The following is a 24,380-nucleotide window of genomic DNA, read 5'->3' on the forward strand; positions in this document are numbered from 1 at the left end:
ATAATAGAAGTACGCTATTGTTTGTTGGTATCAGGGGTGTAGCTACCGCCGTATCAGCCGTATCAATGATATGAGGCCCTATCTACAGCGGCTCCTAACGTGTGTAAGCAAAAAATAAGTAAAATTCTATCCACACTGTCACTTAATCTCGTACTTCCTGGAAAAAGAACACAAAAAATCCCCAATCGCCTTTTATTCCGAGTTAAGCGTGCGCCCAAAATTTGATAACATTCTGTATTGTTTATTGCGGGATTCAGTTAATCATTATGAACAATTAATTAATATTTTTTATAACAATGGGGGCAAACGAGCAGACAAAGCCATCTGATGTATAACGGCTACCGTTGCCTATGACTTTTAGAGAAAAGATGTATACATTCGACGCTTGAAAACCCCCAAATTTTAGCGCTCAGGGAAAACCTCATTGAGGAAGGTCATTCCACAGTTTAAATGTACGCGGAAAGAATGCGCGTGGAGCTCGCACATCGGTTGCAAACCATGCACCCAAATGGTGTGGATACCATCAAGACCACTGGACTTCTTGACGTCGAAGGAATGCAGAACAAGACTAGTGGCACTTTGCTCAAAGTGCACATTACGCATGTTTGTACCGTGGAATGCTTGAATGATGGTGCTTTCCTCTCATCGTCAACACTTGAATTCGACGGAATAAGTATATATAAATTTTCGCTTTCTCTTTCGCAGAATATGCCAGAGAGCCTTTAGGTTTGCGCAATGATGGAAGTGAAGACTAAAAGAAGTTACCTTCGACAGCTTTGCCAAGAGACCAAAAGTCACGGGTTCCATTTGGAAAGCCCAATAGTCTGTCACCATTTCTGCTAAAGTGTTTGAACTTTGCCCTAGCGATTTGCTTCCTGTAAGACCTGGAGACAGCGTTAAATCTCTTCTTCAGGTTATGCGCCTATCGATCTCCCGCATCTATTATTAGCCTTACAGGCTGAGACGAACGATCCTTCGCATCTATTACTGTAGCTAAAGCCGATAACTTTAACTGAGTTAGGGCACAGCAGGAATTTCCTGCTCAAAATCTGGAGCAGCCCGACTGGGGTAGTTTTCAAGCAGTATTGTGTTCCTGTTGGTGAGTAAGGTGACTAGAGCTCCTGGGGGGGATTGGGGATTTGGTCGGCAACGCGCTTGCGATGCTTCTGGTGTTGCTCTATGAGACTGCGTCTATAAGCTACGGTAATCTTTGACCATCAGGCGAGCCGTACGCTTGTTTGCCGACCTAGTGATATAAAAAAAAAACTCTCCAGCTTGGAGCTACAAGCTCTTTAAATTAGCTTGAAATCCGAAATTCAAAAAATTCATTCCATTATGGAACTCATGAAATTATTGCTGATAAAATTCAATAGCCTTGCATCCAGTTTTCCGGAGGTAATAACAGCTTGCTTTCTATCCTTGATGTTTTACAAAACTAAAACTGATAAAAAATTCCCTAAGAACTTCGATGGAACAGGAACAGCGACAGCAGACTTGTCACTATTGTCTATTCTAGGAGAAAGGAGCAGCTTATAATCAATAAATATTTATTTTAATTTAATGCAAACATTTTTTTTTCTTTTATGAGAAAAATGAAGGCCTCATTAATTTTGATACAGGGCCCAAGTATGCAAGTCCAAAATACGCCACTCCACTGGTTGGTATGTATGTTTGCTTGGTTGTATGTATAATTTCATACTGTATACTCGACCATACTTGTTAATTAGCTATATCATTTCATTAGACATTTATTTATTCCATGCCATTACATTAACACATCATCATCATAACATTATATATATATATATGTAGTAATGTGGTGATAACACCAAATATTTATTTAATATTTTTATTTGTGATGTCAACAAATATTTGTTAAAGATTTAAATTTAATTAAAAAAAATTATTAGGTTGTATTTATGTATTTCAATAATTTAAGTAATTTTAAAATATTTTTTATAACTTAGTAACTTACTACAATAGACAATTTAAATTTGGCGCCACTGTTGCAGTGAATGCTCGCGTTTCCTGTCAAAAGCGCCATTGCGCATGACAGTCAGTGCGGCCTTGCAGACTGAAGAGCGCTGCCAACAAAGGCCGAGTCGATGGGGTTACAAAAATTTCTTAATTAGGACTTCTAAAACCCTGTTGTTGTTGTAATTTTAATTTTAAATAGGTTGTGAATCTGTGATTACGTTAAGAAATGTGTGAATGATATAAATCGTGACGACTAGCAAAGGAGTCAGCTGGTCTACAGTGCGAATAGTGAATAAGAAATGGCGGCCTTGCCAGCAGGTGTTCAGTATGCGTTATCATCGGAGTCTAGTTATAAAGAAAACAAGGAACTAGTGTTTGTGAAATTAACGGATTCAGCATTGAAAGCTATAGAAGACTTCATTAGAAATAATAGGGTAAGTACCTACGCCATATTGTTAACACCAAAACAGGCCAACAATGTCAGAGGCGCCATACTTATATTACAAGTAATCAAACCGAAACTGCAAATTAATATTGTTTTTGCCAATACATTTTGTTTTTATAGCATATAACATACTTCTCCGATATTATATATGGATTAGCTTGTAACAGATATGTTCTTTACAATGTCACGCCACGTCAACATGTAGAAATTTTGCTATGTTATTTTCACAGATTTACATATCATATGGCTATAATTAGCGTATTCTTGTCTTATTGTCACGGAATCTGATCACAGTTACGAGTATCAGATGCAACTGAAGTTACACTTAAATTCGTTTGCAACGGAATTATCAAGTTTTTTGTCGACAAAAACAAATCGTTCAAAACTAAACTATGTTAATAAAAAAGTTGTTGAAAAGTACCAAATTATCCAAAAACAACACGAGGACTAAACTAAATCTTATGGTTTTTAACATTGTCGGTTACGGAAAGATGTAACAAAACCAACATTTTCGTTTTTAATATAGTTTTATGCAGGAAGTTGCTATAAACGTTCTTAAAACATTTTCGAGTTAAATTAAATTAAATAAAAATAGTTTTGAAGTATTATCTTCTTATTTAACGCAACATTTACAGATAAAACCAGTTATTAATATTGTCTTAAAATTCAAGTTATTTGTTATAAAAATAAAATCATAATTAATAAAGGTGATAAAAAATATTAGGTAATAATTCTAAAAGATTAAAATTATTTTTGATAGGTTGGTATATTTATTTTACTGAAATATATCCCTTGTAAATTAAATTATAACAAAATTTAATAAGTGATACTTTCACAAAATATGGCCTAGGAAAATTCAGGATACTATATCTTACACCCAAAAAATGCCATTAAAATTATGTTTATACAATTAGAAAGCTTGTTTAGATATATTTTTTAATTTACTTAATAGTAGCAAACTTTAATTTAAATTTTCTCTTAAAATCTATTCATATGATAAAAATCTTCATTTTTGGTAATCCTTGAATTTTGTTACTGTTGTTTAAGCAAATATTTAAAAGTCTATTTAATGAATATACAATTTATTTCAAGTAAAACATTATGAAATGCTATGTGGTAACTTGAAACAATCTAATAACTGTAAGTTCTAGAAGCTGACTCTAGATGGTGCTACAAGTCTGAAAAACTATAAAAAGTATTGTGTAGTATTATTTTAAATTCTTTTTAAAAAAATAATGCAATTTTAATAAATTTATAATACATTTACATAAGTTTTTCAGAAAATAGTTAGTATACATTTATAACTACAGTATTAAAATATTAATTATCTATATATATATATATATATATATATATATATATATATATATATATATATATATATATATATATATATATATTATTATTATCTATATTAAAATATTAATTATCTACCTCTTTAATACAATAATTTTAAAGTAATATTTGTAGTAAATTTAAAATAAACACTGGCCTACATTTTATAAAAAAAAATGTAGGACAACTTAAAAATTATCTAGGCAGTTCATAAAACTTCATTAATATTAGTAACTTAAAACATAGCATATGTTATAACAAAGTTTGTGCAGGAGTTCTTTAAATTAAATAAAAGAAACAAAGTAATTAATTGTGGTAATTTAACTCAGTTAAGTATATGAAGACATTTTTTCTAAACCATTATTTACTTTAACATTTTCTATAACTGATAAATATTCTGCTATAATATAACAGATGAACTAAAGAGTATTATGATTAATTTTACTTAAATGAAAACTAATATAATGCCCTACAAGCAGGAAATGAAAAGCAATTAAAACATCACAAACTATTAACTTGTAAGCAATGAAATAATCCCCAATTTGTCTTAAATAATATGAGGCAAATATACTCTATCTTTAAATATATGTGCTAGACTCGATAAAACTTTAATATAAATTAAAATTGAGAGATAAAGATTAATTTCCTAGATTTTTAGGACAACAATTTTTCATAAATTTTCTCTCTGTAATAGTCTTACTTACTAAATATTAAAATTAAAAAAAAAAATGAAGTATTTGCCTTAATATCAATGGGCATAGCCTCAGTTCCCGCTTGGAATAGATATTTGTATATCTACCAATTTGGTTTTTCCAGTTATTGGTCTCGGTTGATATCAAAGAAATCATTATTTATCCTAGGGAAATTATCCACCAACCCATAGTGAAGTAACTTGGCAGTTTAAGCTGAAACCCTTCTCATTTATGGGAATCCTTATAATTCTCTGGAACCGCTTGCAGGCTGATTCTATTTAGTTTAATTCAAAACATTTTATTATAGAATTATAGTATCTTTACTATAAAATATTTTAATGATAAAAACTACTAAAACATTGGAATATAAAATTTATGGGAAACATTATGGGATAATAGCTATATATGGATGAATTTATAGGAAATTACAGCTAAAGAAAGAAATTGACTGCATACAATTTATGTTTCTATTACATAACTAGTATTAAAACAATTAGATCAATAATTTATTAAAAAAAAAATTAGTAAATACAATGATTAATTGCCTTGTTTTAAAAGCAATATCATCTCTATTTGAAGTCTGAGTATACAAAATGAAAGCACAATGTATTTTCAAATTGATGAAATTCTACCAGACCTAATACACATGTGAGTTAAATATTCACCTTTAAATTAATATTTTAAATGTTACTTATTATAATTAATTAAAAATTTATTTAGTACCTAATAAAAACTCTTAATGACCTGTTATATTTTACTAAACTAGCGAGTAGTAGTAGTGAGTTACTCCTTTCTACATCAGCTATCTACCAGTCCTGTCAAAATCGATTCAGCCGTTTCAGAGATTAGCCGGAACAAACAGACAGTCAAAATTTTTGAAAAACGTCATTTTGGTATATGTACTGCGTATAAATCCATATGCATTTAGTGAAATGTGGTTATTTTAATGTTACAAACAGACACTCCTATTTTATTTATTTGTATAGATGTATTTGACAATATTATTTAAAGGACATTATATTTATAACAATAAATAAAGGTGTTATAAAACATAACAATTATAACAATAGTCCAAAAAAGAACAAAAGATCCTATATGAATAGGAAGGAGCTTAAATGCACAAAAAATTTGTAACTTTCATGTTTTTTTACTGTAATAAAAAATTTGTAACTTTCATATTTTTTACTATAATAGCTCTGTCTTGTGATTTTACTATAAAAAAATTACTTATTCACAAGGAAAGTGTAATATGTCTGCACATAAGTAAAGTTTGTTTAATTCTATTGTTTGCATGGTAGTATTCATAATGTTTTTCGTTAATTTGAAAATACATTGTGCTTTCAGTTTGTACACTCAGACTTCAAATAGAGATGATATTACTTTTAAAACAAGTCAATTAATCATTGTATTTACTAATTTTTTGAAATAAATTATTGATCTAATTGTTTTAATACTAGTTATGTAACAGTAACATAAATTGTATGGAGTCAATTTCTTTCTTTAGCTGTAATTTCCTATAAATTCCAATCCAAATTCCATCTCAAAATTATTGCCAATTGCCTGACTTCTACTAATTTTAGACTATTTTATTATGCGTATTCATCAATTTAGTCATGGGTATATTTTTTGTACTTATTTATTTCTATTTCTCATTATATAGTTATATATAGGTATATATATGAAATCATCGTTTATTACTTCTATTGATTTCATCAAGTTTTAAGTCAAAAATATAGACGCTCTTATAAAATACTCCAGTACTGATAATGCTGCGCATTATTGCGTGATCTAAAGTTGGTGTGACGGTGGTGTTTGTAGTGAAAAAAAAATGGCTTTTTCTATTACCCTAAATTGATTTTAGTTTCTTGATTGAATTATCTGTTGTAATCAAAATCTCTAGTCGTGATTTTCTTTAGTTTCGTATTTTATCTTTCACATAGTCCAAAAATAAACGAAAATCGATTCGATTCATCCTCTCTAAAATATATTGTTATATTAAATTATGTATTTTTACGATTATATCAAACAAATTCATATAAACAGATCTTTCGTGCTTATTAATATTGATATGATTATTCTTAAAAAATGTAACATCCATCTGTCTCTTCTAACTTGTATGTTTCGCCAATATATCAATGGTAAGTTATAAAAATGGTATAATTCTTAAAACAAATATATGAAGCGTGTTGCTTACCTAGCTAGTTTCGTTAGATAAGAGATTTCGGTGCAATGAAAATGATGGGGTTGGGTAGGTGAAAGTAAATTACTTTAGAGGTTTACAGAAAATTGAATTAACATATTCATCTTACTTCACTTGAACCGGAACTGGTCTCTGTTTTAAGTTCATCATAAAACAATATACATATATCAGAGAATTTTTCCTGCACTTTATGAATCATTGTCATTATTTAATAATGTTTTCTTTAACTTCACTATATATATTTAAAAAAAAAATTAGTTATTTACATAAAAATACGTAAAATAAAATTAAAATATAACAAAACAACCATCCTTTCGGTCTACGACATTACGATGACATTCAGATTATTAAACATTTGTCAAATTCGTATTTTTCAAATGATTGATGGTATCATTAATGTTACAAGAAATTTTCACAAAACATTGAGATCTCCCAAGTATATAATAAACACACATCTGGATTTAGGCGATGATACGTGTTTTTTTGTTTTATATTATAGTATTACTAGCTTACTCGGCAAACGTTGTCTTGCCGCTAAACGCTATTTAAAAATAGGGGTTGGTGGTAGAACGGTGAAAATTTAGGGTTGTATGTATTTTTCAACGCCAAATCATAATAAAATAAAAAATAAATAATTTATCTAAAAATTAAAAAAAAAAACTAGGGGTGGACTACCCTTTTTTTTTATTATTATGATATGGGCTTACTCTTGACCTCAGTCTAGCTCTAGAGCACAGACGAGGTCGAAGATGGAGCGAGTTCGCCCAGAAGAAGCCTGTTCACTCGCGCTTTAAACATGTTCGGGTTATATGAACTCGGAAATACAGACGCCGGTAGGGAATTCCATTCCTTGGCTGTGCGCATTAAAAAAGATGATTCGAAGCGCTTTGTACGTATGAAAGGTATATCAATCAGGTAGGGATGAAAGCCTGCGGTACGTCTGAAAGTCCGATGGAAGAAAGGAGATGGGGGTATGAGCTCGTGCAGCTCCAGGGCACACTCTCCAAAGTACAACCTGTAAAAGACCGTTAGACTGGCAACCTTTCTTCGGTGAGCCAGAGTATGAAGAGATTTCACCAAACTGGCATTACCGATAAGCCGCTTGGCTCTGCGTTCCACTGAGTCCAGTGTGGCGAGTTGATATTTAGCTGAGCCATCCCACAAGTGACTACAATATTCCATGCACGATCGGATTTGAGCTTTGTATAGCGTAAGAAGCTGTTTAGGCGTGAAATATCGCTTAACCTTATTTAAGATGCCAAGCTTTCTGGCCGCAGTTTGCGCTTTGGACTCAATGTAATTGCCAAAGTTGAGGTTAGATAGAATTCAACTCTATGCCAAGGAGGTCGAGGGTATCGGACACAGGGACAGGTGTACCACGGAAAGTAGGAGTCAAGTTGAAAGGACTCCGTTTGGTGGAGAATAAACAGGCCTGCGTTTTGGCGGCGTTTAACGTGACCAGGTTGCAATCACCCCATTGGGATACTTGCCCCAGTATTGAATTTGTTCGTTCCACCATGGCCTCTCTCTGAGAACGTATTACGTCCCTGCTGTCTTTTGCGCTGGACAAATATCTCTCAACAATAGTACTGTCATCTGCGTATCCAACAATGCCTGGTCGTAGCATGTCGTTAATATGGAGCAGGAAAAGAGTTGCAGAGAGAACAGAACCTTGAGGGACGCCGGCGTTTATATCCATCAGGTCAGAGGAGCAGCCGTCCACGACCACTCTGATCGACCGTTCACTCAAAAAGTCTGAAATCCAGCTACAAAAGTCAGCAGGGATGCCGTAAGCAGGAAGTTTGCTAAGGAGACTTGCGTGCCAAACCCTGTCGAAGGCCTTCGAGATATCTAGTGATACAGCGAGCGCCTCACCATGTTTCTCAATGGCTTCGCCCCAGCAGTGTGTGACATACACCAGAAGATCTCCAGTAGACCGCCCCTGACGAAAGCCGTATTGGTGGTCACTGAGGAGTTCATTGTCCTCTAGGTAGTTCAGCAACTTGCTGTTAAGTACCTTTTCCATGACTTTGCAGAGCATGGAGGTGATGGCGATTGGTCGGTAGTTGCAGGGATTCACTCGGCTACCCTTTTTGGGCACTGGCTGCACATTAGCCAGCTTCCAAGATTTTGGCACCGTTCTAGTTTGAAGAGAGAGGCGGTACAGGCGCGTGAGAACAGGAGACAGCTCAGGTGCACAGGCCTTTAGGACGCGCGCAGGGGGATACAAAACATTTTATCATTACATTTAGGGGGATAAAAAATAGATGTTGTTCGATTCTTAGACCTACCCAATTTGCACACAAAATTTCATGAGAATCGGTCAAGCCGTTTCGAAGAAGTTTAACTACAAACACCACGACACGAGAATTTTATATTATAGATTTTAATGCAATCCCTAGCAGTATATTGAACTGTTCATAAGGAACAATGAACTTGAATATGATAAAGATTTGGAACTGTGTACGGCTTATGTAAATTTCTACATATTTTAATATATAAGCATATTACGTTACGATTTTAAATATCGAATCATTTCATTGTTTTCGATAGTCTTAAAATTATGTAGTTACTTATTACATAATAACATTATGTCTATAATTACTCCACCACTTTTCTAGTTACTTAACAAGTGAAATGAAATTAATTCTTAACCTTAATTGTTTGACATGTATATAATGAAATGAAATTAAAAGTTTAGTTTATTTTCTTAATGAACAGTTGATAAACTATTTATTTACTTAATGAACAGTTGATAAACTAGCTATTGTAGATATTTAATGTTTTAAATATCTACAATTAAATTACAAATTAAATGTTTTAAGCATTTACCTAGTGCTGATTTTAATATCGGGCAAAAAGAGGCAAAAAAAATTATTTTTTAATTATAATTTTATTATTTATTAAAGTAAATATACAATTAAGTATTTTGTGAATATTGCAAGTACCTAGCTGTTACCATTTATTGATATCGAGCAAAAATAGGTACCCCAAAAATTTCTACCCTTTTGGGACGGAACCCTAAAAAGACTTGTGTGGTTTTATGAAATCAGGATGCAAGTGAAACTTTAGTGAATAAAAGCATTAATATCAATACACAGATCAAAATTCACAAGTACCACGGAACACTTGCGACATGCGACAGATGAACGAAAAATTTTAGGACGATAGAATAAAAGTTTCACTTCAATAATTAATCTGAAGAGTTTGTTTATTAACAATATCGATATCTAACCCTTTAAATATAGGAAAAATTAAAAAAAATAAATAAATACTTTTTGAGTTTGACAACCAGATTATTATGTATGTAGTGTCTTAGGCTATAAAATGTCACATTATAACTCAGTCGGATGCTGCCTTCTAGTCTCTTTTAGACCTTTAACATATAACAAAACTTAATGCGGATAAAACTATTTCGTTTTTTTTTTTTGTTAATTAAAAAATAAGTAATGTATTATGCGTAAAAATTACAATAATACAGAATTTTTAATTAATTGTAATGTATTTAAACATCCTTTTTATAATTTGTTTAAAATTAAATCTTCTGAAGTACCTTTAAGGATTTTTAGATGGATCGAAGTAAAACTAAGGAAGATAATATTGTTTCACATGATTAATGTTCAAAACTAAAGCGTTTTTCCACAACTCAAAATTACTGACTGCATCGATTTTTTTTTAAACTTCGAACACTGTTTTTTCACAAAACTCACGTTGTTACTTTGTTTTTCCCATAAAGTGTAAAATTTAGATTAGCCCACCCAGTGTTACCTAGAGAAAACCATTAAGTAGCTAACAATAGAACTTTAATATTTTTATTTCGGATGATTTAGCACCGCGTAATAACCAGACACCACAAAAACTACTTTTTTTCTGAGACGCCTACAAATAATTACTGCCTATGCCATAATTATATTTCTTCAAAATTTTACACACTATTCTTCAAATATTATAGTTAAGTGTAACATTCGTTTTCATAAATAAAATTTAACTGTGACTGTAATTGGTTTACCAATACTTCGTGAATCTTTATTTATTATAATACAATGCACATGCAATGCAATAACTTAAACAATGACTTACATTGTGTAAATATATAAAATATTATTATTATTTTTTTTGAAATATTACGTATATTAAAAAAATATGAATAAATAACCGTATATTTTTATTAAAACTAAGTACCTAGTTTTTAAATTTTCTGTTACTTATCGAATATTTAGCATGAATATCAGTCTGCTATCAAGCTAATAAGTAAATTGATTAGCTATTGTCAAATTCGTTTCTCAGTAAGTAATATAATAATACAAAAAAAAAAAAAAAAATAATACAAGAAAATAATACAAACGATAATTTTTGTGATATTTTTTTTTTTTGTTCTTTACATTTAAACTTAATGGTAAATCCCATAATCGCTAAATTATCATGCCTAGACCCGCAGGCTCTAAATTTTTACTGATATTCATTACTGTTGTGTGATATATGTAATTTATGCTGAATTAAATTAAATAATTGTGTTTGCTCGCAATCGAAAAAAAAACCGACCTCAGTTACATCGACGGGTAATATAACGTACCTAGATCGACGAAAAACTAGTCAAGTAACTACGCGTTATCAAAGATTATTCAAAAAGTAGTTATCAGATCTCAATAAAATTTATATGTGACCACATGACAAACATCAGCTTTCGATTAAATTAAAAATTATTAAAATCGGTACACCCAGTAAAAAGTTATTGCGGATTTTCAAGAGTTTCCCTCGATTTCTCAGGGATCCCATCATCAGATCCTAGTTTCCTTATCATGGTACTAAACTAGGAATATCTTCTTTCCAACAAAGAATTATCAAAATCGGTACACCCAGTAAAAAGTTATTGCAGATTTTCAAGAGTTTCCCTCGATTTTTCTGGGATCCCATCATCAGATCCTGGTTTCCTTATCATGGTACTAAATTTGGGATATCTCCTTTCCAACAAAAAAAGAATTATCACAATCGGTATATCCAGTAGAAAGTTATGCGGTATAATACAACGTAGGTCGACGAAAAAAGCGTCAAGTAATAACGCATTATTAGATATAACTCGAAAAGTAGTTGTTAGATCTCAAATAAATTTAAATGGGACCAATTGACACACACCACCTTTCGGTTTTAAAAAAAATTGTCGAAATCGGTCCACACGGTCAAAAGTTCTGATGTAACATACATAAAAAAAATACAGTCGAATTGAGAACCTCCCCCTTTTTTTCGAAGTCGGTTAAAAATATAAAAATTGTTTAGTTGCATATAAAGTTTGTGTCCTGTTTTTATTGCACTTTTTCGACTCCTTTTTTGTCGTATCTAAAATCTATTTATTCGAATCCCGTTACTTTTACTTCGTATTCCGTAGGTATATTATATATGATGATATGATTGGGTTGTCATAATAGACATTTCACAGAATAGTTATTACTGTAGTCTCTGTAACGATAGATAAATACAATTAACGAAAGTTAAAGGTTTTTTTTGTATCATTTTTTACATGAATCTCGGTGCAAATATTTATGCTAAATATGTCTTTAAAATTCCATTAACAACAAATAAAGCGATACGAACAGAACTAACAGACCTCTACTGTACTAGAAATGTTGCCCACTGGAGAGCAACACTAAAAAACAACATTTAAAAATAAATAAATGCCTTATTCATATAAGCAAAACGTTGTTAGAGTGATTCGGAATTAAACTTCTGCTATCTATTCTATTATCTGTTTTTTTGTTACCAACGTTTCTAACGTGGCGCTCGTTGGTAACAAATAAAAAAAATAAAAAAACAAAAAGACCACGTCGATTCTTGCGTTATTATCGCTAAGAAACTGATGCATGTAAAACTCCTGATTTAGTTTAAAAGATTTGTCTACATTACTAACTGAATGTTTGAACAGTACATGGCGAGTCAGATGCGTCGTATGAAATCATAATAAAAAACGAAATCCGTCAAGTTGCTAACCTTAACAATTTATATTGTAACAGAAGTCTTAAAGTATGGCCCACCTGACTGATTCCCTGTATGCACGTGTTCATGGGCTTTATTCTCTGCGTGGAGGTTAAGGATTCTTTCCAAGAGAATTGCCAGCCAATTATAACCTCTTTCACTCGTTCTTTTAGACTTAAAATAGTTTCACTTTATTCCAGTAATGTTTGACGAGCGCTTTTTTGTGACCGTTGTAAATGTGCCACCTGGTCTTTTTTTGGGTGTTATGTCCATTGAAAGATGTAAGTCGCTTTTGTGAAGGCAGTGTTGCAATAAAATTTTGCCGTCCACTCCATACATAAACAATAGTAGCCATTACAACAAAAGGACCGAGGAACTTTCCTAGGGACATTTTGAAGGTTATTTAACATTAAGCGTAAATACCAAATGAAATTGTGTATTGTGAATGTCCACATAGTAAACGAAGTTTTTAAAACTTACTCCATATAATAAGAATTAGTACTTTATTATATGATTTGGGATGCCTATCACTATAATCAAACTGCCGATCTAATATTTATACGCGCAATATGCACCCTACTATTAAATTGATTTTATTAATGTCGCTGAATCCAGCGGCTATCATTTTAAACCACGAAGTGACATGATTTTATCGGCCACACAAAGTACATACTTTTAATATAAATATTATTTCTTAAAATTGTGATTAATTAGTAACAAAATTGACAACGGCCTCTTCTGTATATAAATAACATTTGAATATTATTTTGCAAACATTGGAAATTTGTGCATTAGAATTGGCAAACTATACATATGTATATACGATAATGTATTTACCAATGAATAATCTTGGATTGACGTCGATCTTATTGTAGGATTATAATTTGTGCCGTATCTTAGCAGGTAACGTGCTAAGTGTTGGAAGTTTTTTTTTTTATGAATATTGAATAAATTTGTGTATTGTTGATAAAAAATATAAAATAGCATAATATGTATACTTTAAAGTTAATTAAATATATATTTTAATTAGCTGATAAAGTAATTTTAGTGAATTTGTACAATACTTAAGTATTTGAATACTTGTTAGTATTTTTAATTGTATTGAGTAAATACTGCAACGTCCTGTACCTTAAACGTGATTTAAAAATGGTAGTATTTTGAGTCTTACTTCTCGACAAGACGGTAGAGAGTTTAGGGAAGTAATACGACCATCACACGAATGGGTCCGGGGTCGTCGCACCCTCTGTCCCCTTGGCTGTCCCTTGTGAACAGATGTTAGACTCTCAAGTAAGCCCTCTCTATTACTTAGCTCTATTTTTACAACCCTATATTTTCTTTGTATTAGAATTTTATATCGTCGTGCGTTATACATGCCACGTTAATGATTTCTTGCTAATAAAAAATATACTTGAGCAAACATTGAATGATAATAAAATGATTTATACCTTTATTACTAGGAACAATAGTATATGCATACTCTTTAAATAAATTAAATATTCTAGACTTCAAAACACTTGTTGTATCTCGCGTCTAATATACATGGTTAAATCAAACTGGTTTGCAAAATGCCAGACAATCTATACAGGTCCTACTGCGCTTGCGCCGCTTTACGTAATGTAGATTAAAAAGGGATTTTAGACAGTTCATTGCAAATGCATTTACTAAAAAAAAATCTTTCGATTTAAATATGTATTAGGTTCATAAAAAAACACATTTTGCTAAATAACAATGAGCTTTCTCCCCGCAATCATTTGTAGTTTCTATGAAATATCTATCTGTAACTTTGCTTACTTGGATTTTGACTCAAACGTTATAGATTTTTTTTTAGAAAAACACGTTACATCTTCAAAACCAGCAATGACAAATATAACGATATATTCTCATTTGGCCACAGCAAAAATGTGTCCGTGCTTAACGGAGTCGTTGATGTAATTTACAATACAACGATAGTTCCTTCCTAAACAATAACATAAATTTCTTAAATAATGAGTGTAATACAATGCTAGCGACGAGAACAATAGCTTTATTAGAATCTTTTATGTTAAACAGGTAGACAGTTCCAGGTTTGGAATTTTTTGTTATTTCTCGGAATGCGCTTTTTGCAATTAATACAAAATGTTTATTGCAAGCTTTACTTTTAGCAATGATATTGTTGTCTTTTAAAATGCCGATTGCTTTGTTTCAGCTAGTTTCGAATACTTGTAAAGATAAAGGTGTTAGTTTACCCATTATGAATTGTATTTTTTTTTTGTTTGATATTTATAATGGTCTAGTAAAGCCGAAAACAAAAGAAAAAACTTGAACGATTTATTTATGTCATGTCGTCGTATTGTCAATTGAAATATATGTATTGTATTGAAATATACTGTCATCCTTTAGTTCTAGAGCACCTTGAAATGGCACGTAGGTAACTTTCCAATTACTTTGAGGTAATGTTATTAGCATCTCTAATCATTCAATTTTTCAATAAAGATCACGATAACTGAATATTTTTTGGATGGAAAATGTTTCGTGACCAATACTTATGATAAGGGAATTGTTCCATATCTGCCTTCGTGGCCGTTTGTTATAAAAATGTATTACTAACAATTTTCATTAACATTTCAAATTTTATTATCATATGACCACAAACACGCAAAAGTTTACCACAACTCGTAAAGTAGTGTGTCGATTGTGTCTATAAACTTTGATTGGTGGTTGAATATTTTATAAAAATATAGAAAATACTTGATAAAAGCTGCATCTTTCGATTTTCTATTCTGAAATAAGTCTAGTATAGGCGGTTAATACTTAGTATCAAAGTAATACGGCAGTAGATACTCCGTAACCCAAGTCTAATCAGGTAATAATTTACAAGCTCGTAAAGAATCACCGAATAGTAAAGATGATTTTCATTACTACCGCAAGGACCGTAACAACTTGTGTCTAATTTAAAATGTGATAAATTCAATATATTGTTGTTTTAACCTAATTATATTCCTATTACAATATATCCTAAATAAAATAATGGGAAGCAGGGGAAACCAGATACTTAGGTTACAAAAATCTGCTATAAATTTTGTTATTTTTTTATTATTAGCTTTTTAACTATTATCAATTTAATATATTATAAACTAGCCGACACAACTACTACTGGCTACACAGGCCGAAGACGGGCAGCAGCGTCTTCGGTACGACACAGTCATCCCTGCGGTCACCAACCCGCCTGCCCAGCGTGGTGACTTTGGGCAAAACACATGAGTTCACACAATTTTTGGCGTGAACTTGTGAAGGCCTATACACAAGCCGAAGTCGGGCGACTTCGGCTTGTGTATTTCAAAGCCAGCTGTTGGATTGTTATCCCGCCATCGGTCGGCTTTTTAAGTTCCAAGGTGGTAGTGAGCTGTGTTATCCCTTAGTCCTCTCTTACGACACCCACGGGAAGAGAGGGGGTGGCTACGTTCTTTGCTGCCGTAACCACAAGCAGAATGAGAAAGGTCCTAATAATATTTTTTGTCATATATCTTAAATGTACAGACAGCGACTCGTTACATTTTTATTATATGTATTGATTAAGGATTTCACAATTAAATTAAGAATTTTTGGAGTTTTAACATTTTTTTATTATTATTTACTGTTTATAAAAATTACCATTATACGATACGATTCAACCTGTAACAGTTCACTGCTAGGCATAGGCCTTTTTCTCCATGTAGGTAGGAGGATGAGGGAGCTTAACCCACCACGCTGCCCCACTGCGGGTTGGTGGATATATTTCTTTCTATTATCAGACAGTACACCAGATACTAACAACCAACCAGCGGAGCCAACAGAGCGGTTATGGTAAAAATAAATAGTACGTACGTAGTACAGCGAGGTTAAATGGGTTAACCAGGAAAATACATATAAACTGATAACTAAGCTGTACTCGAACATGAAATTTAATAAAAAAGTTGAGGCATTCATGATGTAATATTCTGAACGTTTCGTGCATGTATATGCTTATGAAATCAAAATATATATATTTTGAAAGTACAATTATTCCTTTAAATTCCTTTGGCGTAACGCAATTCTTATTCTGATTTATTCTCTACTTTCACAGTCAGATAAAATAAAATTTACAAGTTTGGTCGTAAGCAGCGTTGTTTTCAAAGAATGTATGTCGCCGGGTCTACTTGGTCAAACTAAGATTCGTACAACGGCGCCGGCCCCGCCTTGCGATTTTACACTTTCTTATCTTTAATTCAGTCTTGCCTAAAACTGATCTCCGGACAACTGTTGAATCACAATTTTACTGTTCAAGTTATTGATGCGATAATAACGATGTGTTTAGTCACTGAGTTTCAAATTTTATTATCGATGTGCTCCTACAAAAACATAATCGCTTTTTGATTTTAAATGTTGTTATTTTGTGTGTGGGATAACTTGAATAGCCCTAGGTATATATAGGTAAAGGGTGTCGATTATTTATTTTTCTATACCAATAATAAGTTAAAAAGTTTCGATTTTTCTATACTAAATTTAGTTGAAGATGATTCGGTAGATAGAACACGTTTTTACATTTTAATATCTAAATAACGAAAGACTGTCGGGTCAAATCCAGTCTAGCATGTTGTATTTTTTTTTTTTTTGTAAATTTGTTTTGAAAGTTGAAATATAAGTCATTTATTTAAACGAAGTTGTAAGTATGTAATAAATACCTAGTATGAGAAATTGTTAACAAAGGTTGTATTATGGCTCAGACTTCAATAAACAGTTTAAATTAAATGCCTAAATATTAGACCAATTTTATTAGTAGAATTTAGGTGTTGACATGAAAGATTCACCATAAATAGTCTGGCCACTGTTAAAAAAAAAAAACACACATTTAAATTTGACAATTGTTTTGCCAATTGAGCAATATTTTAACAAACAAAATGACCGTATTTATGTTCAAAGCTCTAAGGAAGCTTCCCAATTAGTCAATAGACTACAACGTAGGCATTATGCGACTTGAGTGATGGTTTGGTGGGGTGTTAGCTATGAAGGAATGACTGAGCCATATTTTTGTGGAAAAGGTACCAAACATCGTCTTAAGTGTATCAAGATACCATTCTTGAGAAGGTAGTTAAACCCCTTAACAACACCGAGCTTAATAACCAAGAATGGTCCTTTCAGCGAAACTCGGCGACGGGTCATAAAGCTCGATCCACCCAATCTTGGTTAGAAACCAACGTTCCCGACTTCATCAGAGCTGATGGTGGACGGATGGTGGTCATCTAGTCCTTATTTATCTTAATCCGCTGGATTATGATTTATGGTCAGTTTTAGAGAGTATCGCTTGCTCTAAATGCCAATGATAATTTGGAGTCCCTAAAACAATTCATACTTTAGCACGATTGGCAGTGAAGAATTTTCCTATGGAAAGAGTGCATGCTTTTATTGATAACTGACCTCAACGTTTAAGGGACTGTATTGCAGCCAATTGAGACCACTTCGAATAAGCTTTATATGTTTTCAGTGATTTTATATTAATGCATTAAACTAAGACACTAATAGTAGTAGTAAATTTTGTTATAATAAATAAATGTTTAGGGCAAGACTGTATTTTAGGTCACTTCAAATATATTTTGTCTCCCAGTCCATTAGTGTAAAATTAGTCTTAATATTAGAATTTTCATCATATTGATAAGGCAAGTATTAATGAAGAGTAAAGCTAAAAAAGTTAAACATTGTGTGGTGCATTCCCAATTTTATTATGAAGATTTTCAATAATGAACAGACATTGACATATGCTCACGGTATTATTGTTAGAATTACGTACATGTTTAAACTATGTAATATCCTATCTAGGCATGTAAAAGTTTCTTTCTGCTTTAATAAAAGGTCACCGGCTTATTCCGCTAAGGTCACGCCCGTATATATTGCCTCACTGTACAATAGCAATTCAACACAAGGTCGGAATTACTTTTGTATTTTTTATTGATAAATGATGAATTATAATAAGTATAAATCCTTTAAATTATCCCTATGTAGCGATTACTTGTTCCTAAATTTGCGCTAATTTTCCCTTTTTGTGTAATCTTTTTGCAGCTAATTATGTTGTTCGGGAATCGTGACTCGTTGAATTTACTATAAAATAAAAGAGATACGAATCAATATGGTACAAAGATTATCAATCTGTATCTAAAGACGTATGTTTTAGATTTCATTTATATTTAAAGTTAATTAAGCTTTAATTTAAATAATTAAAAAATACATAAGTAATAATTTTAAGTTATATTATAAAATACGAACAAAAACCATTGATTAAAATTCATTTTGCAAGTACTTAATTACAGTGTGCTTTTTACGTACGGTTTATGCTATAATATATATGATAGTCTATAATGTAAAGGTTATATTATTTAAGACTTCGGAGATTGATATAAATAAAATCTTACAATTGGAATTAAATTATTTACTTCGACCTTGCCAGTTAAAACTGGTTTGGCACCCGCAACATGTTCCAATTCTTATATTTTTTAAGTGCAAAATCCAATGTTTATATTTATATAAAACAGACAGACAGAAAAAGTTATCGAAATTACTGTCGAATGTATAAAATCTGTCAGGAATTGAAATATTAGTAGCCCAGGTGTCTAGCGTTAGTTCCGGGTCATCCCCTCTAGTCTAGATCGCGATGTAACTCTTTCAATTTCACATCATGAGCTTGGTTGTTAAGTAAGTAACTAAAGCAATTTTTAAGTTTACATCATCGGCGCTGCCGCCGAGCCTAGTTATGTTTCTCGCGTTCGACCATCGCCGGTTGTGCAACCGTACAACTTGCCGACACTTATTGTGGCCAGCTGGACTAATTGACAACTAGTTTGACTTTTTGTCATCTAATTACAAAATTATTAAGTTACGCTCCGTAATTATATGGAAAAGACACCCTCATACTTTTCCGTGTGTACATTTACCAAGTTTCGACTGTAACTTCTAACACTTTTCTCATTATATTTGCAAAAATTGTATAATTATATAAAAAAAAGTAAAAACTCCCAATATTTTAAATTGGGTTTAGTTCTTCACGCCGTTGAAGAATGACAAACTGTATGGACAAAAGTACTTAATTTGATGATTCATAGTTCTTCGTAGTGGTGTATGAAAATTTAGCATTGTAATATGACACTGTAAACTATCAGTGAACGTCGCTTGTAAAACATACCGAGCATTGTTGCGTCATTTTGTATTTTCCACAACCTCTATCGTTCATTGAAATATGATTTACCTGTATGCAATCCGTTTAATACTAAAATCGAAGTTAAACATTTCATTACAATTTTATTTATTAATGAATAAAATTATATATTATAATACTATAGATTAAGTAATACACAATTTTCAGTACATTATATTCTATAGGACGAATCCAGCATCAGTAGCAATTGAAAATTGGGTTTGATAATTATTAAAATATCGCATCCAGAGGTTTAAAAAACCTGGTTAAAACTAATGGGTAACTACCCCTTGAATATAATAATTAATAATAATTAATGCATATTGTAGGTAGTTATGACTACGATTAATAGAAATAAAATAATGTCTGAAGGAGTTTCGATATCAGTAACATGTTTTTTTTTTGTGATAATTTTAGCTCAACTTTAAGAAACATATAGTGATATTACTACATAATATACACTACTAATAACAATTTTAGAGGACTTTAATAATATTTTAATTAATTAACACTAGAAAGACTGACTGACTACACATTTGTTATTTTTTTCACAATGCCATTAATTTTTACCGCTTTTGTTCAATAGAAGTTATAACACACATTTATATGGTAACTACAATTATTAATAAACGCGTTCATATGTTGTATAAAGTCACAAATTGAAAAGATGTATCACTATGTGCATAATTTTTTTTAACTGAAATTAAAAAGCAGTCAAAATGGACTATCTTGGGCAGTCTCGTGTTAATTATGTCACCTCCGTCACCTGTAATTTTTTTTAATAAAATTTAATAATTTTTAATTTTAAGTACAATAAATTTTAATAACAATTTACTTTTTTTTTCAGGACAAATTGGCTAAACCTAAAATACAGTTCCTACCCGGAAATGAAGGGGTAAGTGCTTTCAAATTAATGTATTTTAAGGTTTTCTATAAATTTAATACATTAGTATCATTATTTTAAATTTAGGTATTGTAAGTATTTTTATTATCGAGTATTCTAAAATAATGGTACATTTTAAATCAAAACCGTTTAACTTATAATGTTCAAGTACCACATTCATTTCATTAAATATAGTATGATTGATTATATAATAATAACACGTACTTATCCATCTATTTACATAATATTTTGACCTTATCAGTGAAGCATTAAGAAATCCGATATGAAGAAATGTTTAAATGAATAAAGGTTATAAGAATGCACCGTTGATGGATCACGTAGAGATCTACGTTATGAAAATTTTGTATTTTAATTAATTAATTTTGATAGCTTTGTTTCAAAACTTTAAAACTATCCTATCTTATTTTGTGTTATACTCGTACATGTCTACATAATATTTTTCTTACACAAATTTTATTCCATTAATTTACTAGAAGTTAACATTTCGTGATTTTAATCTAGATAGTAATAATTTCTACTAATTTAAAGAATCTTTGTAATAACAGTTAAAACAAATTAACTAAATATATATAAAAAAGTTTTAGCTTCTGTTCGCGAATCTTACAATTTTTACATGCTACCGTTTTTTGTTACGCGTGTTCTATTATGTAATTGTATGTAGCTTAAAACTTAAACACGAAGTTAAAAATGGCATTCTATAGCCTTATTTTGTGGTCGTTGCCCAAAACGATCGTTAAAAAGATCCGTTATTAACTTTTATTATGTTGTCCTCAGCCAGCTCTTACGTTTATGGGTTATATTATCATATTTAACTGGTATAATATAAATATATATATATATATATATATCAATTATTTATGTATACCTCGTAATTTTTAATTAAGTATGATTGACAATTGATGTAAACAATGTTTTAAGCACTTAACATATTTCTTTTATAATTTTAGTCCTAATTTATATGTAGAAACCAAAAATATTTATTACAAATGTATTATCGTGTGATAGGGGGTGGAAACACCCTTATTCTATTTTGCGCCACAGGTCGCTGATTTGATCCAAGTTGTGACAGCTATTTAGACAGTTTAGATATTTGTCGCGTTTGAGCTGTGTTTAGTAAATCCGCTGTTAATTTAATAATTGAATACATATCCTACTGTGTACGAATCGGGTTATATATATGTTTATTGGCAATTTAACAAGTTTTGCTATTAATAACTATTGTAAGTTGAAGGTGTTCTAAAGTCATTTAACGATCTCGATCATTGTTATCTAAGAAGACGTACGCAAGCAGGAGCGGTAGACGTCGTCGATGCGGGCCTTGACTCGCCTCGGTCGTACCAGTTAACGCTTGCGGCACTCGATACGCTTGCGAAATTATATGATGACCCACTTTAACCGATTTCGTTTTACTGCTTGTCGTTGCGATTGGTCTATAAAACTTTTTGCCCTAAAATTATTTCGAAAAGTGAGTTAGCCGCGCTCCATTGGTTAATACCTAGATAATATTTCATTTATAACGCTTTTGACTCGAAGTTGTTTGTTATCTTATCGTCAATATTTGCAAACTATTTATTTAAACGCAAACACTGAAGTATAAAGATTTTCTCATTTCAAAATTTTGTCATCTACTTCGTTGCAACAAACCTGTCATAATTACTGTAGGTACGAGATTAACTCCGCTTTTGTAAATCGCTTTATAGATTAATGCTGTAAGTCGCATTAATTTATTCGGAACAAAAAACGTAACTAATGCAATACTGTTTACAATCCTCGGGCGATTCTGCTCCCGACGGCCGGCGCCGTCGACCGGTTTGGTTAGCCACCGTCGCCCGCTCGCCGGTTTGACGTGATATCTTCTCTTGTTGCTCTTTCTCACTTGTCCATATCGCATGTAAACGACCCCGATTGTCCTCAATACAGAAATTACAGCTGCGGTGCTATCTTCAAATCGTTACATAAAGACTAAATCCTTAAGTTCTTCGTTTGTTTCGAATCATACATCCTTGACTATCTATGACTATAGGCTATCAAAAAAAAAGTACCAAAAATCCTTCGTTACAATTTTCAGTGAACCAATTTACCGTCATAATATAATTCTTCGAATATCTCGCTATCGGTGTGTCAGGTCCGAGTTGCTGGCACATATCCAACTTACACATAATAACCACAATTCAATAAGTGGCGGACCAGAATAGTAAATAAGATAGAGTGGAGGGTGTAAAAATAGAAACGGTTCCAGTCGCTAGCAAGTTTGCGATTGCACCTCTCAGGTGCGACGGCCGTTGTCCCCCATGGTTATTACTCACGACTCCTGTGCTACTTTTTCAATACTATTTAAATATTACATTTTCTCGTCCTATTTACTGTTGTATCGAAATATTTTCTAGTAATAGAGTTAGGAATCTATTTAAACTCAAACTTTATACTTTCGTGTTTTAGTGATTTTTTAAATCGAGTTGTTATCGTTGACATTTTTTAATTGTGGTTTATAATATAAAACTATTCTTATAAGTTTTGCCGTAAATTATTTTACGCATCTTAAATTTTATCGCTTGCCATTCCTAAAAAATGCGGATGTCGGATTATGAAAGAAGATATTTTTTACTGAGTCGTACAATAAATAGCGTTATAAGTATTTGGGAAAATATCTTTGTAAGCAATAAAATTTATATTCCTGTCAATAAAAATTATTTGCAATTACGTCAGTGTATTTCAATGTTTTCTGCTTGAAAAATGACATCATTTAATATTTCTTCATAAGATTTCACAATAACGTAGAATTGGCGATTTCGTGACTTTTCCCTAACAAAAAAAAAAAAAAAAAAAATCAAAGAGGCAATCATAAATTTACAATTGACAAACGTCTATTGCAGAGAGCGTTTTACCTATCCTGCATTATTTCTAAATACATGTATTATTTATCCATACTTAACTGATTAACACCAAAACAATCACAACACCCGATTTCCGTTAGTATCATATGACAGCAATGTCGTATATTATCGATGACATCTAATGAATCACCGGGTAATCTATGTACAATGAACTCAATGTAGTTATGTAAAATCGTATGTGTTATTGATGTAAGTTGAATACGATTTGATACACAGGGTCGATGTCCTCCCGAGTCGCTTTATTTACAACATCGGCTGCGGGCCCGTTATTGCAAACCTTGAACACAGGATTCTTTTATTATGCACATGAAAACTAACTAGTCTTAAGCGCCTCGTATAAGCTTTGTACATTATATTGTTTGAAACGTTATATGATCGGGAATTATTCCCATGTATTCAACGATTTTAGATAGTCTTACACGTCTGTTAATTTAGATCGTTTTATTTTTGTTATTTAAATATAATACAAAATGCTCAAGTTCACTTTAAATACTTAGTAGTTATTCAAAATATGGATATATAAAGCTCCTCTTAGTAAATATTTACCGTATAACCAAGGCGGTGCCATGTTTTATTTACAATCATAACAAAGATTAAATTACGTTAGGTACTTATTTCATATCATTTGGGAAACACAAATTTATTATAACAAGGTAATTATGTTAATTAGGAACTAAGTAACGCATCGTCGCGCGTTATTAAATAAATAATTTAATTTATTTACAAACCAACACCTAATAAATTTTGTTATATGTATTAACAAATACATTGTGACAAAGACTACAT

At 31.5% G+C, this 24,380-nt stretch overlaps 1 protein-coding gene across 1 annotated transcript in view; it reads left to right on the top strand.

The window, feature by feature from the left end:
- Window positions 1-2,048: 2,048 nt before the first annotated feature.
- The window catches only part of LOC123659312 (RNA polymerase II elongation factor Ell), a 59,661-nt gene continuing 37,329 nt past the window's right edge, over window positions 2,049-24,380 (top strand). Inside the window, exons 1-2 of the mRNA XM_045594561.1 lie at window positions 2,049-2,411; window positions 20,644-20,691. Coding sequence (XP_045450517.1) covers window positions 2,277-2,411; window positions 20,644-20,691 — 183 coding nt within the window. The 5' untranslated portion in view covers window positions 2,049-2,276. The remainder of the gene's footprint in view (window positions 2,412-20,643; window positions 20,692-24,380) is intronic.

This window comes from Melitaea cinxia, chromosome 13 (assembly GCF_905220565.1).
Source record: "Melitaea cinxia chromosome 13, ilMelCinx1.1, whole genome shotgun sequence".
Taxonomy (NCBI): Eukaryota; Metazoa; Arthropoda; class Insecta; order Lepidoptera; family Nymphalidae; genus Melitaea; species Melitaea cinxia.